General features: G+C 46.3%; 1 protein-coding gene across 9 annotated transcripts in view; it reads right to left on the reverse strand.

Moving 5' to 3' along the window:
• The window catches only part of LOC105473016 (PDZ domain containing 2), a 480,967-nt gene that overhangs the window by 89,765 nt on the left and 371,735 nt on the right, over positions 1 to 19,467 (reverse strand). For 8 of the 9 annotated variants that reach the window (XM_071099068.1, XM_071099064.1, XM_071099061.1 and 5 more), the window contains 2 exons: positions 18,797 to 18,929; positions 9,692 to 9,844 (listed from right to left, as the gene is read on the reverse strand). In XM_071099068.1, the coding sequence (XP_070955169.1) occupies positions 9,692 to 9,844; positions 18,797 to 18,929 (286 nt within the window). The remainder of the gene's footprint in view (positions 1 to 9,691; positions 9,845 to 18,796; positions 18,930 to 19,467) is intronic. The other variant, XM_071099065.1, reaches the window with a different exon arrangement.

Below are 19,467 nucleotides of genomic sequence, written 5' to 3' on the forward strand. Positions count from 1 at the left end.
GGGGGTGAGAAGGCATCTTGGAACACTGTAATGAAATGTGCAAAGACAGGAAGCAACTTACCTCCTGTTAGAAAGTCATTACATGACTTCTACATATTATGTTCATAAAAGAAATTAACTTGAGGGCAAAGAAACTTTATTATATGCTCCAATGATTCATATTTTATTTTCATTGAAATCTGAAAGAATTTTTCAAATCCAAAGAATGATAATAAATTTGACTGCATACTAAGTAAATTTTTTTAACTGTATTTCCTAATGCTCTGTGCTATGATGTCAGTCTTTCTAAGCCGGGAAGCCATCAAGCACTCCTAACACAGATTCATAAATTCTTTTGTTTTTGTTTTTGTTTTTTTTGAGACAGAGTCTCGCTCTGTCGCCCGGGCTGGAGTGCAGTGGCCGGATAGATTCATAAATTCTAAACCTATACTACTGTACTAATGTCTGCATGTACCATAAAACAAAACAATCTAAAACATAAGACCTACATATGTTCTAATATTTTCCTCCCATACCCCGAGAAATCATCTGGCTTCTCTGGGTGTGCCTATTCTATTACGGAGACCACTGCTCTCTGAGGATCCATGTGAAATACAATATTTGCTTTCCTGGCTGGGCAACGTGGCTCACGCCTGTAATCCCAGTACTTTGGGAGGCCGAAACGGGAGGATTGCTTGAGCCCAGGAGGTCGAGACCAACCTAGAAAACACAGGGAGACCCTGTCTCTACAAAACATACAAAGATGAAATTAGCCGGGCATGGTGGCATGCAACTACAATCCTAGCTACTCAGGAGGCTGAGGTGGGAGGATCTCTTGAGCCCAGGAGGTCAAGGCTGCAGTGAGCCATAATTGTGCCACTGCACTCTAGCCTGGGCAACAGAGTGAGACCCTGTTGCCAAAAAAAAAAAAAAAAAAAAAAAGAGGCTTTTCTATGCAAATGACATGAGCTGTTTACCTCCTTGAGAACTGCAAACTGCTTAGATAAAAATGCAGCAAGGCCAGGTAGCCAGTTGGAACAGGCCCTGAGAGTGTGCCACGGGAGTAAGCCTGATTCAAACTTCAGCAGTTTTCCAGGCAATTCATCTTAGCCAAATAATTACTCTTATCTCCTTTCTTCCTCCACCCACTTAAATAATCACTTCATCTTCTTAAATATAAAACCAAACCAAACAAAAACCACCCCCAAATGTAAATCTTATTTTCTTAGACCAGCAATCATTGCCGTCTTGTCTTTCCTATCTTGCTCTGGCAATCCGACATAAGGCATTGAGTTTCAAGCAACCTTTTCTATGTCCTGTGCCAGCTGAAGTGTTGCTTAAGGAACATCTAAGTGAACTGAGACCTACTTGGGGAAGTCCCGGGCTGAGGCGGGGGAGAGAGAGAAGTTGACAGTTTGGAGCAGTGGGGAGAAAATGCACAACTCGGGGAGCTGTGGATCGCCATGTGTGGCCGCCTGCTGCGGGTGCCGAGAATGAGGCAGTTTCTGCATCAGCAGCTCCGGTCTATATAATAGGAACTGGTGTCTGGGAAGGCAACGAGAACAATGATGTGCAAGCCAGTCTGTGCTCATGAGGATCCGGAGCAGGCTGGGGGAATCTGTGCTTCTAAGTTTCCCACGAGCACCACAAACACCTTGGCCTCACTCCCTCTGTCCCTGAACTGTGGAAAATAGGGAGACAGCTGGGAGCCTAAAACCTCCCCTTGTCTCAACGCCATGCACACAGAGGTCCCTGGGCATCGCCCAGCTCCTAGCCAGGAGACTCTTAGAATCCTTGCCACTTTCACTTTTTATAATCTCGCTGAGCATCAGAATCACCAGAAACACAGGCTCCCGGGCCCTACTCCGCTCAGACCTGCCAAGGAGGCCTCTCCAGAGCGCAGGAGCCGGATGCAAGAGTGTGGAAGCTCCCTGCGCCCATTCATGCTTTTGCATAAACAGTGGTCCTTCCGCATTTCGGTGAAGTCTGTGAACTCTTTGCACTGCATTCATCTCTTTTCCCTGGTTCTTTTTTTTCCCCTCGCAGCTGCCTTGAGCTAGAATGTGACTTTTCCAGGGGAACAAGTTTGCTATCAGCGGAGCCCTGTGGTCTTCCTTCTCACTGTAGATCTCCAGCTTATAAAATGCGAGGTTGGGACCAGTTACTCCCCAAGGTTCCCTGCAGTTCTGACACTTTATGGTTGTTTACCACAACCCACATCTCTGACACTCAACAGTTCTGGGCTCTTTGCCCTGGTGCCTTTTTGGTCTTTTCATTTATATCCCACTTATTTCTTCACCAACTCCCCCTGGGATGTTTAATCCTTTGTTTTTGCTGCTGATTCATTAAAAACCAAGTCCGAAATTCCCTCTAGCTGCTTGCAAGTTTCTAACCTTAACCAAACAAAAAGGAAGAAATCTACTTATCTGTACTTATCTGTTAATGAGATGCTACTACAAATATCCTATTTTAAGGGAGGGGACACCGTGTTCTCCCAGTGTTACATTTCAAAAAATGATGTCTAAATCACTGCTATTCTTATCCCAGACAGAAATTCCCAGAAGGGAGGAGCAGAGAGACTTTCTCTCACCTGGGGACAGAAACAAATGTCTACTATGTGCCAAGGCCATTTTAAACTATTTTTTTCTTATTTATTTATTTTTTTGAGACAGAGTCTGGCTCTGTCACCCAGACTGGAGTGCAGTGGCACCATCTCAGCTCACTGCCAACTCCGCCTCTGGGGTTCAAGCGATTATTGTGCCTCAGTCTCCCTAGCAGATGGGATTACAGGTGTGAGCCACCACACCACGCAATTTTTTTTTTTTTTTTTTTTTTGTATTTTTAGTAGAGATGGGGTTTTGGCCATATTGGCCAGGCTGGTCTCAAACTTCTGACCTCAAGTGATCCATCTGCCTAGGCCTCCCAAAGTGCTGGGGTTACAGGTGTGAGCCACTGTGCCCGGCCCAGGCCATTTTAAATTCATGGTATGCTGGGGAAGATGGTGGAAGGCGACCAAACCTTACAATGAGGGGTATGCAGGGGGCATTACGGGATGGTGAGAGGGCACACAACCATCTGCCCATCTGCACATCTGTCCAACCATCCATCCATCTATCTCATACATACAGAGTGACAGTGAGGACCTGGGAGACGCAAGGAGCAAACCTCCCTGCCCCCACGGAGCCTCCACTCATGGAGGATGACATTAACAGGCTCAGAGAGACTGTTAGGCTCAGCCCACACTGACCACAGAAGCAGCCTAAGTGGTGACCCTCTATCCTTAAGGCCTCAGGGGAAGAACATGCGCTCCCTTCAGATGCAGAGAGAGCTCCGTGCTGGTGTCTCTCAGCATGAACAGTTCTAGTCTGAAGATCTGCCTTTCAGTCAGACTCTGTGTCTTTCTGTTTTAATGCTAATCACAGGTTTACATCCTTGGTGTTTATTGTTCTTTGTATTAGACTCTAAGTTCAATTTGCCAGAAAAAACCAGGTCAACCCCGAAACAAGAGAGAGTTTCCCATCTAGGACACCATGAATCAACCAAAAATGATACATTCAGATGCTGTCACAGAAGTCCTTACTGCCCGGACACATTTGGAAACATTTAGAGCAGACATTTGATCAATTATTCAGTCCAAATAAAACACAAGAGGTCCTCTCCTTTCTTTCCACGGGCCTCATATCTACACTCGAGGGTATTGGCTTTCAGGTTCCCATACCCCTGGCAGTTCCACCAACAAAGAATCAAACACCCCTATCAGACTCACAGAATCGGAAGGTCCTGCTTTGCTCTTCTTTCCTTGTAAGAAACAGGTCCTTTACTCCTTCTAAAACCTGAATCATCCAAAAGTTCTCCAAGATTTTTCCAAACTTGTGATTCCAAAAATGTTAGAACTGATTCGCTTGATGGAAAAGGAAGCCGGATACGGGTCTCCTGATTGATGTGCTAAACAAACTCTTCCGAGCTGAGCTTTACAATTGCAGATTTGGCAAAGACAACCATTACTTCCATTTTTTTCTTTGTTAAAAATATAAAAAGGGAGACAGGCTCCAATCACTTAATAAGTATCACCCATTTCACATCCTATTATACTGAAACTCTTCCTCTTCTTTTCATTAAAGAGAACTTAAAAAAAAAACTTTAAAAAAAGTTTCTCAGAAGGCTAGAACATAAGATTCTTCTTACGAAAAATCTCTTTTCCAAAGAAATTACACTTAAGAAAGAACACATACTTTTTTTGAACAGCCAATAATCACAATGCATGTGCCACTCATTTTATTGGAGACCTTAAACATTTAAGTGACATGCCAGATTCTCATTTAAAATATTGTCACTGTGCATGGCCAGGTGAGGTGGCTCACTTCTGTAATCCCAGCTATTTGGGAGGCCGAGGTGGGAGGATTGCTTGAGGCTAGGAGTTTGAAACCAGGCTGGGCAACATAGCAACGTCCCATCCCTACAAAAAACGTACTTAAAAAATTAGCAGGACGTGGTGGCGTGCACCTGTACTCCCAGCTATTCAGGAGGCTGAGGTGGGAGGATTGCTTGAGCCCAGGAGTTTGAGGTTACAGTGAGCTATGATCACATCACTGCACTTCAGCCTGGGTACTGACAGAGCAAGATCCTTTCTCTAGAAAAAAAGAAATTGTCGGGCCAGGTGCAGTGGCTACCGACTGTAATCCCAGCACTTTGGGAGGCTGAGGTGGGCAGATCACCTGAGGTCAGGAGTTCGAGACCAGCCTGGCCAACATGGTGAAACCCCATCTCTACTAAAAATATAAAAATTAGCCGGGCGTGGTGGTGGGTGCCTGTAGTCCAGCTACTTGGGAGGCTGAGGCAGGAGAACTGCTTGAACCCAGGAGGTGAAGGTTGCAGTGAGCCGAGATTGCACCACTGCACTCCAGCCTGAGCGACAGAGCAAGACTCCATCTTAAAAAAAGAAAAGAAAAGAAAAGAAAGAGATCGAGACCATCCTGGCCAACATGGTGAAACGCCATCTCTACTAAAAATACTAAAATTAGCTGGGCATGGTGGCGCATCCCTGTAGTCCCAGCTACTCAGGAGACTGAGGCAGAAAAATCACTTAAACCCGGGAGGTGGAGGTTGCAGTAAGCCAAGATTGTGCCACTGCACTCCAGCCTGGTGACAGAGTGAGACTCCATCTCAAAAAAAAAAAAAAAAAAAGAAAGAAAGAAAGAAAAGAAAAAGAAAAAAGAAATTGTCATTGCAGAGCAGAAAATGGAGAGACTCAGGGAAGAACAGCCAATCAGGTAGAACAGGGCCACGGGTAGCGTGGGGGAAGGGCCAGACTTTGATATTTCTGAGACCAAACTGGCAGTCTTTAATCTTGGATGTGGTGGTGGTGACAGTGGGGGTGAATGGCAGATAGTGAGCCCTGTCACTGAAGCCAGACCCCACTGAGATGACTGACAATTATGCAAATTATTGTTGGGTTTCGCCATCCTGTTCCCATTCTCTCTTTCACTGGCTTCTACTCCTCAAACTTGATATTCACCATATGGTTTTATTCTAAGCATGGATGGAGCTTTCGGAGAGGAAAATCTCATTGCTCTTTATTGCAGCCATTAAAAATAAATCGTAAGGGGACGCATGGCAGATCCTCAGCATTTGTATTACATTTGCTCAGCTTAAGTGCTCGGAACACATCACGACATACAGGTGCAAAAACAGTCCATGTCTGGCTAGAATTTGGCAGCAGGTTTAATCATCATCATCTGTGAAATAAAAGGCTTTTTGTAACTCAGTTGATTAACACAGAACCACATTTCTTTAAGTGGTCCTTTCATTTTTAAAAATGCTGAAATGAAGAATCATGGCTTGTGAACATGTAACTAAAAAAGAAAGAACATTTTTTCAGTAGTTCAGCACTTTTAAAAGGCACAGCAGGGCTGACCCTGGTAGACTGTGAAGCCTGGAAAATGTCCTCTCCCAGCTGCCCACACTTCCTGCCCCCTGCAGGGCTCTGTCTCAGGCCTGGTTCCCCTGGGCTGAAGCGAGAGCTCAAGAGATGGCTGAGAAATTTGATGGGTGTTGAGGCTTCGGTGATGGCCAGGCATGACGGCTGTTCCATCTCCTCTGTGAGTGCCTTGTGACGGGGTGAGGGGAGCGGAAGGGGAGGGAGGTGGAGGTGGTGTCCTGTCTGGTGCACAAGGAAGAGAGAACTGTCAAAGTAAGATCAGTGCTGGGTTCTCCATCGAAGATAATGGGCTTAGGATCAGTGTATTAAGAGCTTCTGGTGACATGACAGAGAAACCCAGAAATAGAGCTAGGACAACAGGTACACTGGCGGCGAAATACTGCCGAGAGGCTTAGCTTCCCCTTAAAGGCAACACAAAGCTTCCCAAATCCAGTGTGTTATGACAAAATGCATTGAAATTCCCTTGAAAAAACTACAGTAATGAACTCATAAAACAATGTGTGATTAATTGGCAAACTTTTCTAAAGACAATGTTTTTGGTGATGGTGGGAACTGGCCTATGCTACAAGTGTAAATTACTATAATCTCTCTAGAAAAAAACCTTTGACTACGCAATTTTACTGCTATAAGCCATGTAAGGAAATGTGTAAAAAAAACAAAAACAAAAAACACAGAGATATAGAAGCAAAGATGTTCTATACGAAATTACATTTTGAAAAAATTTGAATATAAAATGTGAAGTACATTGGTGAAACAGATTATGGCACTTTTATGTTAAGGAATATTAGCCATTATAAATCATATTTTAGAAGACCCTTTAATAACATAGGGATACGTTCATGATTATGTCATTAAGACCATAGCAAGTTTCATAAGTATGTTAATATAAGGTCAATTAAAAATACAAATGTGCAGCCGGGTGCGGTGGCTCAAGCCTGTAATCCCAGCACTTTGGGAGGCCGAGACGGGCGGATCACGAGGTCAGGAGATTGAGACCATCCTGGCTAACACGGTGAAACCCCGTCTCTACTAAAAAATACAAAAAACTAGCCAGGCGAGGTGGCGGGCGCCTGTAGTCCCAGCTACTCGGGAGGCTGAGGCAGGAGAATGGCGTAAAACTGGGAGGTGGAGCTTGCAGTGAGCTGAGATCCGGCCACTGCACTCCAGCCTGGGCGACAGAGCGAGACTCTGCCTCAAAAAAAAAAAAAAAAAATACAAACGTGCTTAACGAAAAAAATTAGAAAGCCACAGCAAAATGTTATAGATGGCTATCTTTGAATATAGGATTGTTGGTGATTTATTCTGTCTTTAGGATTTTTTGGGGTTTTTTGGTTAAAAACATTTACATAGTAAAACATTACTTTTATACTCAGAAAAATGCATATAAATTATGCATAATAATTTAAATTATATGTAGTCGTCAGAATTATAATACATTTAAACTGTAAGCTTAAATAATAATTTAAATAAAAATACATTATATAACACGTAATATTTTAAATATATGTGAAAGGTCATTTATTAGAGCTTCATATACTAGTATTTAGCATACGAAGTTCCCAATTAAATAATTCCTTGCAGTTGTTTTGCAAAAGAGTATGACTTAAGAAATTTTTGGGGGCCAGGTGCAGTGGCTCACGCCTGTAATCCTAGCACTTTGGGAGGCCGAGGCAGGTGGATTGCCTGAGCTCAGGAGTTCGAGACCAGCCTGGGCAACACAGTGAAACCCAGTTTCTACTAATGAAAATACAAAAAATTAGCCAAGTGCGGTGGCGTGCGTCTGTAGTCCCAGCTACTCGGGAGGCTGAGGCAGGAGAATTGCTAGAACCCGGGAGGTGGAGCTTTCAGTGAGCCAAGATCGCAGCACTGCACTACAGTCTGGGTGACAGAGTAAGACTCCATCTCTAAAAAATAAAATAAAATAAAAAAATGTGTGTGCTTGTAAACTCTCTACAAAGAGCTGTCCGTCGGTGGCTTGGAGGCTGAGCAGAGGGGGTGCAGATGTGCTGCAGGGCTGTCCTCGCCGCAGACCCGGGACTGACTCAGCTTTCCACTGAAAGCTGGCTGAGATGTCTCCAGGCACAACTGCTGAGCAACGAGATCCTGCCCAGCAGGGATGAGCCCTCCAGACAGTGGGAACAGGAGGGGACAAGAGCCCTGGGCGAGAGAGCTGCTAGTGAAGGATATACAGTAAGAAAAGGTCGGAATGCTGGAGCCGTGCTGGAGCTGAAGTCTGCTGTTGCACCACCACATTATTTCCCTTCTTGTACCATGGAAAACAAGGAGCAGAGGGTAACTGCCATGCCAGCACAGAGCACAGGGAGCCCCTACACTGCCATCCTTCAGAAAACGGTTATAATAAATCTAAAAGCTTATGTTTATGATGTGAATGGTACACCCTTACAAGTGATACCTTTGTGCAGTCCACAACCTACACAACCATGCTTGGTAGCCCTAGGTTTCCAGGAACAAAAAGGAAGACAAAGAGCAACCTTTCCCCGTTTAAATGTAGCTTTGTGGTAAATGAGATACGTTTTTCATCTTCTGAGGCCTTACTGTAAGCAAAGCTGATTTTCCAGTGCTTACCTATGCTGCCTAGGTTCAGGGGAGTAGGAAGGAGGAAGGGGCTCCAAGGGGCAGAGAGAGGGCGTCCACCCACCCCACAGCTGTTTAGATGGGGAACAAGGGCTAATAAGAGTTCACACGAAAAATGACACCTTTCAGATTTGGGACACAAAGAAGATATCACAGAGTCTTATATTACTATTTTTTGAGACAGGGTCTTGTTCTGTAGCCCAGATTGGAGAGCAGTGGCATGATCATAGCTCACTGCAGGCTTGACCTCTCGGGCTCAAGTGATCCTCTTGCCTCAGCCTCCTGAGTAACTGGGACTATAGGCACGCCCACCACACCTGGCTAATTTTTTTTTTTTTTTTTTGTATTTTTTGTAAAGATGGGGTCGTCATGTTGGCCAGGCTGGTCTCAGACTCCTGAGCTCAAGCAGTCCACCCACCTTGGCCTCCCAAGGTTTTGGGATTACAGGCATGAGCCACAGCACCTGGCCTTTTGGGGTTATTTTAACATTCCACTTTGAACCAGAAATCTCTCCATCCAAGTTTAAATTCACTAATAGTAGTTGTCAAACACACTAGCAAGGCATAGCAGCAAAATCACTGTATATATTATAAATCATTCTGGAAATTAATATATGCACTGAACTCAATATCCAGTTGCTTTCTCTCTTTTTTTTTTTTTTTTTTTGAGATGGAGTCACGCTCTGTAGCTCAGACTTGAGTGCAGTGACAAGATCTCGGCTCACTGCAACCTCTGCCTCCTGGGCTCAGACGAATCTCTTGCCTCAGCCTCCTGAGTAGCTGGAATTACAGGCATGCACCACCATGCCCCGCTAATTTTTGTATTTTTAGTAGAGACTAGGTTTCATCACGTTGGCCAGGCTGGTCTTGAACTCCTGACCTCAGGTGATCCACCTGCCTCACCCTCCCAAAGTGCTGGCATTACAGGTGTGAGCCACCGTGCCCGGCCTCCTGGGTTGCTTATCTTGTTTACCATTTCATGTTTTTCCTTAAAGGAAAAAATATCGCCCTCACAGATTATTCTCAGAGATTCTGAGAAAAACACAGAAAGAATGCACTGCGGTCTTTTCCCATCATGGTCTCTATCATACTATCTCAAGCATTTATCCCCTAGTCCTGGCGCCCAGGACTTAAGAAAAACATAATTCCAACAGAAAGCCAGGAGCACAGAGCCACTTACTGCTCTCTGGACAGAAGAGCCGGTTCCTTCGTCCTCCTCCCCGTCTGCCTCCTGGTCTTCGTTATCAGTCCAGGAGGACACGTCTTCTACCGAGCTGGTCAGATCCGGCAAGCTCTTAGATGTTAACCTGAGGAGGTCCTCCGCAGAGTTTTCCTATGGGGACACAATTAAAGGCCCATCCATGAATCACTCCCCAGAACCAAGCAGTTCTTGAAGGCAACCTGGCAGAGTCAGGCTACATGCTCCCAACCCAAAGACCACATGGAGTAAATGTTCTGTCTGCAGGGTTACCTCAAAGGTCAGGGGTGTGGACCCAATTTAAACCCAAACCCATTTTTCCCCCCTGAGAATGTGTGATTCTTAGCTGTTGTTTTTTTTGTTTTCTTTTTTTTCTTTTTGAGATAGTCTTGCTCTGTTGCCAAGGCTGGAGTGCAATGGCGCGATCTCGGCTCACTGCAACCTCCGCCTCCCAGGTTCAAGCGATTCTCCCGCATCGGCCTCCCAAGTAGGTGGGAATACAGGCATGAGCCACCACACCTGGCATTGTATTTTTAGTAGTGACAGGGTTTCACCATGTTGGCCAGGCTAGTCTCGAACTCCTGACCTCAAGTGATCTACCTGCCTCAGCCTCCCAAAGTGATGGGATTACAGGTGTGAGCCACCACACCCAGCCTTTAGCTCAGTGTTTCTATGGGCAATCCAAGCTCCCTGAATTTAAGATCCCTTTATAAAACAATTATTTTTTTTTTAATCGACAAGATCTCGTTCTGTCACCCAGGCTGAGTTCAGTGGTGCAATCACTGCAACCTCAAACCTCTGGGCTCAAGTGGTCCTCCTGTCTCAGCCTCCTGAGTAGCTGAACTACAGGTATGCACCACCATGCCTGGCTAATTAAAAAAAAGTTTTTGTAGAGACAAGGTCTCACTATGTCACCCAGGCTGGTCTCGAACTCCTGGGCTCAAGCCATTCTCCTGCCTTGGCTTCCCAAAGTGCTGGGATTACAGGAGTGAGTCACCACACCTGGCCCAACATCCTCTGCTGGCATCCCCTGGGCTGCTTTCAGGATGCTGTGTAAAGAAGAGGTCAGCATCCTTCTTTTATTTATTTATTTTTTTTGAGACAGTCTCGCTCTGTTGCCGAGGCTGGAGTGCAGTGGCACAGTCTCGGCTCACCACAATCTCCACCTCCCGGGTTCAAGCTATTCTCCTGCCTCAGCCTCCCAAGTAGCTGAGACTACAGGCACACGCCACCATGCCTGGCTAATTTTTGTATTTTTAGTAGAGACGGGGTTTCACTATGTTGGCCAGGCTGGTCTCGAACTCCTGACCTCGTGATCTGCCTGCCTTGGCTTCCCGAAGTGCTGGGATTACAGGTGTGAGCCACCGAGCCTGGCTAGATCAGCATCTTATAGAGCTGCTTCTGTCCCGCTCTCCAAACTCATCCCCTCTTCCCCGACTCTCCCCATCAACCCACTCTGATGCCATACTGCCTTCCAAACCTTTTGGACTCCTCCTTGCCCACTGCCTTTTCCGCCAGCAGCTCCCTCTGCTGGGACCACCCTTCCTTTCACAACTGAGGCCCATGTGGGCAAGGCTTGAGCACCTCTCCTTCTGAAAGCCCACCTGGGTCATCTCAGGAGCCACTCCATTTGCCCCTCCTTTCTTCTCTCAAGTCTTTGACTACTGCTTTCATCCCCTTGCAGTGTGTCTACTAGTCTATCCCCGCTGTGTGTCTGAGAATTGCTCCCACCTAACACCATTTCCATTCACTGCTGTGTACCCAGGCCTAGCCCAGAGCTCACATATCCATGATCTTCTCCTCCCTGCTCCTGTGCTCATTTCCCCAGCATATGCTCATTAGAAAGAGATTCGACTGGCTGGGCACGGTGGCTCACGCCTGTAATCCTAGCACTTTGGGAGGCTGAGGTGGGTGGATCACCTGAGGTCAGGAGTTCAAGACCAGCCTGGGCAACATGGTGAAACCCTGTCTCTACTAAAAATACAAAAATTAGCCAGGCGTGATGGGCAGGCACCTATAATCCCAGCTACTTGGGGGACTGAGGCACAAGAATCCCTTGAACCCGGAAGGTGGAGGTTGCAGTGAGCTGAGACTGTGCCTCTACACTCCAGCCTGAGCAACAAGAGCGAAACTCCATCTCAAAAAAAAAAAAAAAAAAAGAAAGAAACAAAAAGAGATTAGATTGTTGAATCAAAATGTCAGATAAGGTCTTTTCACAATGAAGGCAGTCCTTGAACAACTTTTAAAGGTCAACAAAAATACATGGAATCAGACTCCATTTATTTATTAATAATAATAATTATTTTTTACAGATGTAGTCTCGCTATGTTGACCAGGCTGGTTTTGAACTCCTGGCCTCAAGCAGTCCTCCCATCTCAGCCTCCCAAAGTGCTGGGATTACAGGCATTAGGGACCGCACAGCCCAGACTCCATTTGGATAAGACTCTGAAGGGGGCATCGCCAACACACAGCCCTTTGACCTTATGTACAGGTAAGGCTAGAGTAGGCTGTAAGATGCAGGTGAGATCAATGAAGGCCTCGCTGCAAATGGGACCACACAGGAGCCAGAGCCTTCCTGGGAAATGCTGCAGCACAGGAGGGCCAGGGACCAGGGAGGGGGCTGGGGCTGCAGAGCGAATCCATGGCTCTAGAAAGAGAGCAAAAAGAGCTACCTGTTCTCTCCTCAGTCCTTCACGTCAGCCATTTCCACAAGGAAGAAAACACACAGAAAGTCTTAATCATATTTAATCACATGGCTTGAGGGTTGACAGAAAAGAGGACAAAAAAATAAATGAATGAAACCCATCTTAAACAATGGATGTTACTAAATATTAGCAAGCCGGCACCTAGTGACAGTGATGTTTGTTGCTAGTTTCATGTTGGTTCCACCTTCGAAGTACCTGAAGATAATTCATTTTGGATCAGTAATTGTGAATACTATATTGTTAGGCCTTATCTAAGGGAAGGGAAAAAAAAAGTGAGTTCAGTCCTCTTCTGTGATGTCAATTCTGCTTCTGCTAGATTAACCGAAAAGAGGTTTTCTTTTTTTTAAAATCTCAACTGACAAGTAAAGGCATAGCAGCTACAGGACAGACTACTCTGCGGCCATTAAAAATGGTGCTGAGGCTGGGTGTGGTGGCTCATACCTGTAATCCCAGCTCTTTGGGAGGCTGTGGCAGGTGGATCAGTTGAGGCCAAGAGTTCAAGACCAGCCTGGTACTAAAAATACAAAAATTAGATGCAGTGGCACGTGCCTATAGTCCCAGCTACTCAGGAGGCTAAGGCAGAAGAATAGCTTGCACCTAGGAGGCAGAGGTTGCAGTGAGCCAAGATTGTACCACCGCACTCCAGCCTGGGTGACAGAACGAGACTGTCTCAGAAACAAACAAAAAAACGTGCTGGGCCCGGCAGTGGCTCATTCCTGTAATCCCAGTACCTTGGGAGGCCTAGGTAGGCAGATTGCTTGAGGGCGGAGTTTGAGATCAGCCTGAGCAACACAGAGAGAGACAGCCTCTACAAAAAATTGTTTAAATCCGTCTCAAACAAACAGTAACCATGTAGGGTGGCACAAGTCTGCAGTCCCAGTTACTTGGAAGGCTAAGATGGAAGGATCACTTGAACCCCAGGGTTCCAGGTTGCAGTGAGCTATGACTGCACCACTCAATTCTAGCCTGGGCAAAAAATGCAAGTCCCTGTCTCAAAAAAAAAAAAAAAAATTTGTACTTCCTAATGTGGATTCTTACAGCATGCTGTGAAAAAGCAAGTTAAAGTAATATGTAATAACTATGATATTAATAATGTATGTAATAAGCTAAAGGTAATAAAATGTGATAACCATAAGGCAAACATTTCTCCAGTTCCTGCTATAACCAGCTACACTGCTCAGGGCCCTTGATATCTCTCTTTTATTTTTTTTTTTGAAACAGAGTCTCACTCTGTCATCCAGGCTGGAGTGCAGTGACACGATCTCAGCTCACTGCATCCTCTGCCTCCTGGGTTCAAGCGATTCTCCTGCCTCAGCCTCCCTAGTAGCTGGGATTACAGGTGCACACCACCATGCCTGGCTAATTTTTGTGTTTTTAGTACAGACGGGGTTTCACCATGTTGGCCAGGCTGGTCTCGAACTCCTGACCTCAAGAGATCCGCCCACCTTGGCCTCCCAAATTGGTAGGATTACAGGCATGAGCCACTGCGCCCACTCCCTTGATATCTCATTTAATCCTCCTAATATCATCCTCATGAGGTAGTTACTGGTTCTCACTATACAGGGAAGAAAACAGAGAATTAGGTGAGGTAACACCTTGGCCAGGACACGCAGCTTTTAAAGGGCTGTGCTCGATTTAAGTCCAGGCAGGACTGCCTCCAGGGTATATGATGTTTCCTTGTATTTGACTCTGTTTTACAGAAAATGTATATGTACATGTTACACACACATACACATGTTGCCAGCTGGAAGGACACTCCAGTTAATGGATAGTAAGTACTACTGGTAGTATTACGAGAATTTCATCATCGTCTTCTTCTCTGTAATTTTTGGGGTTGTCTACATTTGATACAATACATATATATTACTTGTTAATAAAAACCAAGTGTGAAAAAAGCAAAAAAAGTGAGCAAGAGATCTGTACTGTTATATGTTGCTTCCAGGAATATCAAAACTAACTTACATATTCTGAGTTTATTCAGTCAATAAAAACGTCCTAAGCTCCTACTCCTATAAGCAAACAATCTATTTGTGTGAAAACATGAGCCATCCTCTCCACAAGAAAGTAACTGCTGTATTTCCAAAACAATGCCTTAAAGCTTTGCAACAAGGTGACCATTATCCATAATAACAATAGTTGACATTTTAGTTATTCTTTATATTCAGCAAATCAAAAGCTCTCCCCTCCCTCTTCAAGTGTGAAGACAGCAAGGAAGCTTGTGGATGACTTGCTCTTGTTGGATAAAGAAGAGAAACATGTCAGAGGCTCCTGAAGGCTGACATCTTTTTTTTTTCTATGTGGATGAGGACCTTGGATGGTGTAGATGAAGTTTAGGAGCAGCAGGCAGCTGCTGTAGCAGTTTATTGCCTAATTGTAAAACGGAGTGTATCGGAAGAAGAGAAAGGCCTCACTCCTCTGAGGCCGGGTCAGTTTTAGGACCACAGCTTGGTGAAGATACCCAAGGGTCAATGGATTGACAACTTGGATAGACACCCATTCTTTGGCTCTGGAATGCCACTCAGCCCCATGAGGACGCAAGCAAGTGTCCCTAAAAGTCAAAGCCTCTAGCAGGAATGCATTATCTTTTTCTTATACCATTGGCTCTAGTTTCCTTTATATTTTATTTACATAAAAGCAGCTTGGTGCATGAGAAACCGTACGAACTCTGAAGTCTGGTGGACTCAGGCTAAAACCCGATTCTGTGACCTCAGGTCAAGGTAATTAACCACTGGGATTGGTTTGCTTTTGTTTTTTGAGACACGGTCTTGCTCTGTCACCCAGGCTGGAGTGTAGTGGCACGGCCATGGCTCACTGCAGCCTTGACCTCCTAAGCTCAAGCAATCTTCTTGCCTCAGCCTCCCAAGTAGCATGGACTACAGGTGTGTGCTGACCATGCATGGCTAATTTTTTATTTTTATTTTTATTTTTTGTAGAGAAGAGGTCTCACTATTTTGCCCAGGCTGGTTTTAAACTCCTAGGCTCAAGCAATTCTCCTCAGCCTCCCAAAGTGCTGGGATTACAGGCATGAGCCACCATGCCCAGTCCAACCACTTGGAACTTAATACCATTCACTGAATAAAAAGAACTAAAAGCACCTGGCACCCTGTGTACATGGTAGAGTGCTTTCTTCCTTTAAGTCACATACATGGCACCTGGCACATGTAGCGTGCTTTCTTCCTTTAAGTCACATACATGGCACCTGGTACATGTAGCATGCTTTCTTCCTTTAAGTCACATACATGGCACCTGGTACATGTAGCATGCTTTCTTCCTTTAAGTCACATACATGGCACCTGGTACATGTAGCATGCTTTCTTCCTTTAAGTCACGTACATGGCACCTGGTACTACACGTAGCGTGCTTTCTTCATTTAAGTCGGTGTGTCTCACAGGGAGCAGGTATCATTGAGGAACCAGTTTTCAAAGCCCCTTCATTATTTGCTTTACCCATGAGTGGCCCGCCACCTTTTTTTTAATCTTCTGTTTTGTGTTTGTGGACAATGGCTTGACAAAGAAAAGCCATCCCCTTCCCCATTTTCCAAACTAGCAGGAGAGGCTGCATGTGGTTGCTCATGCCTGCAATCCCAGCACTTTGGGAGGCCAAGGCAGGTGGATCACCTGAGGTCAGGAGTTCAAGACCAGCCTGGCCAACATGGCAAAACCCTGTCTCTACTAAAAATACGAAAATTAGCCAGGCATGGTGATGGACACCTGTAATCCCAGCTACTTGGGAGGCTGAGGCAGAAGACTCGCTTGAACTCGGGAGGCAGAGGTTGCAATAAGCCGAGATCATATCATTGCACTCCAGTCTGGGCAACAGGAGTGAGACCCTGTCTCAAAAACAAAAACAAAAACAAAACAAAAATGAAAACAAAAAAAACGAACAAGAGAAGGAAGTCAGCACAAGAAATGCAGGTTTAGTAGTACATGGTAGAATGCTCATGCAGAGACCCATGTTCTTCAGCACACGATTTTGAGGAGGTGGGCTGCGCAAATGAAACACACTTTCTCTGCAGACATATGCCTCTGTGTGTGTGTGTGGTGTGTGTGTGGTGTGTGTGGTGTGTGTGTCTGTGGTGTGTGTGTGGGGTGTGTGTGTGTGTTTATAAGACCCAAAGATGCTTTCAGGCTCCCACTTCATCTGGCAAAATGAGGAACTTGTTTCTCCTTCTCTTGCAGCATTTCCCTCCTTGTGGAATTCACCAGCTGACAGAGAGAATCCCGGGTTTGTTCTGCTGCCCCATTTCCAGCGCGGGGCTACAGACAGCCCACAGGCAGACGCTCTGAGTGAAGACATGCAGGGAGCACAATAGACTCAAGAGAAGGCCCCAAGGTGTCCCTTGGTATCTCTGGGAAGGGAGAAAAGGACCTATGAATGGACAGTGGTCTCAACGCCTACCTCCAAGGTCTCAGATGCCCCCTCTTCCTGCCAGGTCTTCACCAGAGCTCTGTAGATAGATTGTCTTTGGAAGTCTGAGAGTCTAGGTCAAGGGTTTGGGGTAAAAGGTGTAAAGAAAGGAAAGCAGATTTTTTGGATAGCCCAAAATATTCTTCTAATCTATTTGTTCAATACTCTGAAAATCAGCAATCGATCTTGCAATTTAAGTGGGAAAATATAAAGAGACCTATGATGCCAGGTTTGAAAGAACAACAGAGATAATGGAAAAAGGATTCCCCATATTAGCGAGAGCGTCATGCTGCACAGGGCTAAGAGGGTGTGGCCTCATCCCGTCCTTCCTGGCTGGAATTGGAATAAAGCCTCATGGCTCCACTTCACCACCTCCTCAGCCACATAGACTCTGCTCTAGTCTCATCACCAGCACATCGGCCCACAGTTCAGACACACCAGAGGTCACCGCCTCCTCTTTCTCACCAGGCCACATAGACTCTGCCCTAGTCTCATCAACAGCACATCGGCCCACAGCTCAGACACACCAGAGGTCAACGCCTCCTCTTTCTCACCACAGTTGTGAAGTCCTGCAGACTTTAGCCAGTGCTTTAAGGAGATGCTGGGGCCCAGAACTGGACACTATATTAATGCACTCTAGGGTGGGGGTAAAAGAAACTCTGGCCTGCCTGGGGCCTCAGGACCTGTGGAGGACCCATGGAGAAGAGGTGGCAGGGAGACAGGGGACAGACACTGGGCTGGGCATTAGGGCCTGGGTCCTGGAGCTGCTGATGGCATTGTGGCCTCTGCAAGACGGTAGCGGCCATGGAAGCTCTGCCTCACCATCTTCATGTGTAAATTGGCTGGGCAAACAGGATTCACAATGCTTCCTCCAGCTCCAACACTCAGAGGCCACAAGTGACAGCAGAAGCCACGGGCTGCCCTCGGCGGCCCCTGAGCCTGTCTTCCCTTTCCAGCTGCCAGGCTTCCAAGTCTCCTCTCCAGCTCCTCCTGGAAGAGCCGCCAGTCTCTCCACATTGTCCTTCCTTCCATCTACCATTTTCTTTCTTTCCTTTCCATCTGTTCTTTCCTTTCCATCCCCTAACACTGCAGCCTCCAACCTTTTTTGGCACCAGGGACCAGTTTCATGGAAGACAATTTTTCCAAGGATGGTAGGGGCGAGAGGGATGGTTTTGGGATTAAACTGTCCCACTTCACATGATCATGCATTAGATTCTCATAAGGAGTGTGCAACCTAGATCCGTTGCGTGAGCAGTTCACAATAGGGCTTGCGCTCCTATGAGGATCCAGTGCCGCTGCTGATCTGACAGGAGGCGGAGCTCTCAGGAGGTAATGCTCACTCACAGGCCGCTCATCTACTGCTGCATAGCCCAACTCCTAACAGGCCATGGACCAGTGCCCATCCACAGCCCAGGGGTTGGGAACACCTGCCCTAACATATACATACAAAAACTCTTAAAGGGCCAGGCATGGTGGCGCACGCCTATAATCCCAGCGCTTTGGGAGGCTGAGGTGGGTGGATCACCTGAGGTCAGGAGTTTGAGACCAGCCTGACCAACATGGAGAAACCCCGTCTCTACTAAAAATACAAAATTTGCCGGGTGTGATGGCATGCGGCTATAATCCCAGCCACTTGGGAGGCTGAGGCAGGAGAATTGCTTGAACCTGGGAGGTAGAGGTTGTGGTGAGCCGCGATCACGCCATTGCGCTCCAGACTAGGCAACAAGAGTGAAACTCCGTCTCAAACAAAAACAAAAACAAAAACTTCTTAAGGAAAGCCAAATAACTAACTGCACTTCAGCTAAGGGAATCCACATAGCGTTGCCCTGTGGAAGCAAGGCTTTTTCAATGGCCCAAGGTAAACGTATAAGTGCACACGTGTGTGTTTGTGTGTGTGTGTGTGGCATGGGAGGTGTGGCTCAACCCAACTCACCACTGCCACCATTACGAGGACCAAAAAACAAACATGACCTACCTTGCTGGCCACCACCAGCTGCACCATTCCCGTGGCGGAGCGAAGAATGGCCACTGCTTCCTCGTGGGAGAGCCCGACCAGTAAATGACCATTGATTACCAGCAGCTCATCTCCTAAGGACAGCCTGCCATCCCTGAGGAAAGGGAGATGGGAAAAAAATCCCTTGTCAAGACATTCTGGGCCTGAGAAGGGCCACTTTCTGGAGCTAGGGAGGGTGGTGAGGAGGGACAGTTAAGATTGGGCTAAAGAGGACACTGTGATGGCCAGAGGCAGTTGGGGATGCGACTGCTTTATTCGTGGTGCCCAGATTCCCATCAGAGGATTCCCTCCATGATTTCAGGCAGTGGCTCAGTAATATGCACATTAAGGTCACCAGCCTACCTGGCATCAATGTCAGTGAAACTCCCATCCAGGTGGAGATGGTGATAGCGGAACCAAGACCCCAAGGTTTGAGGAGAGTTGAGTCATTCTTTTCTTAATCCTCCCCGCCATCCTGCCCTGATGACCGAGTCACTGAGCTGAGCTCAGAAAGAGCAGAGATATCCTAAGCCCACCTGCATTCCTTTCCTAACGCACTGCCCTCCTCCCTTCCCAGGTGACGTGAACCTGACCAGATGTCCTCTGGGGCACCTGGGATTCACACTACACTACATGGGTCTGTATCTCCCAAC

Source organism: Macaca nemestrina, chromosome 6 (assembly GCF_043159975.1).
Source record: "Macaca nemestrina isolate mMacNem1 chromosome 6, mMacNem.hap1, whole genome shotgun sequence".
Lineage (NCBI taxonomy): Eukaryota > Metazoa > Chordata > Mammalia > Primates > Cercopithecidae > Macaca > Macaca nemestrina.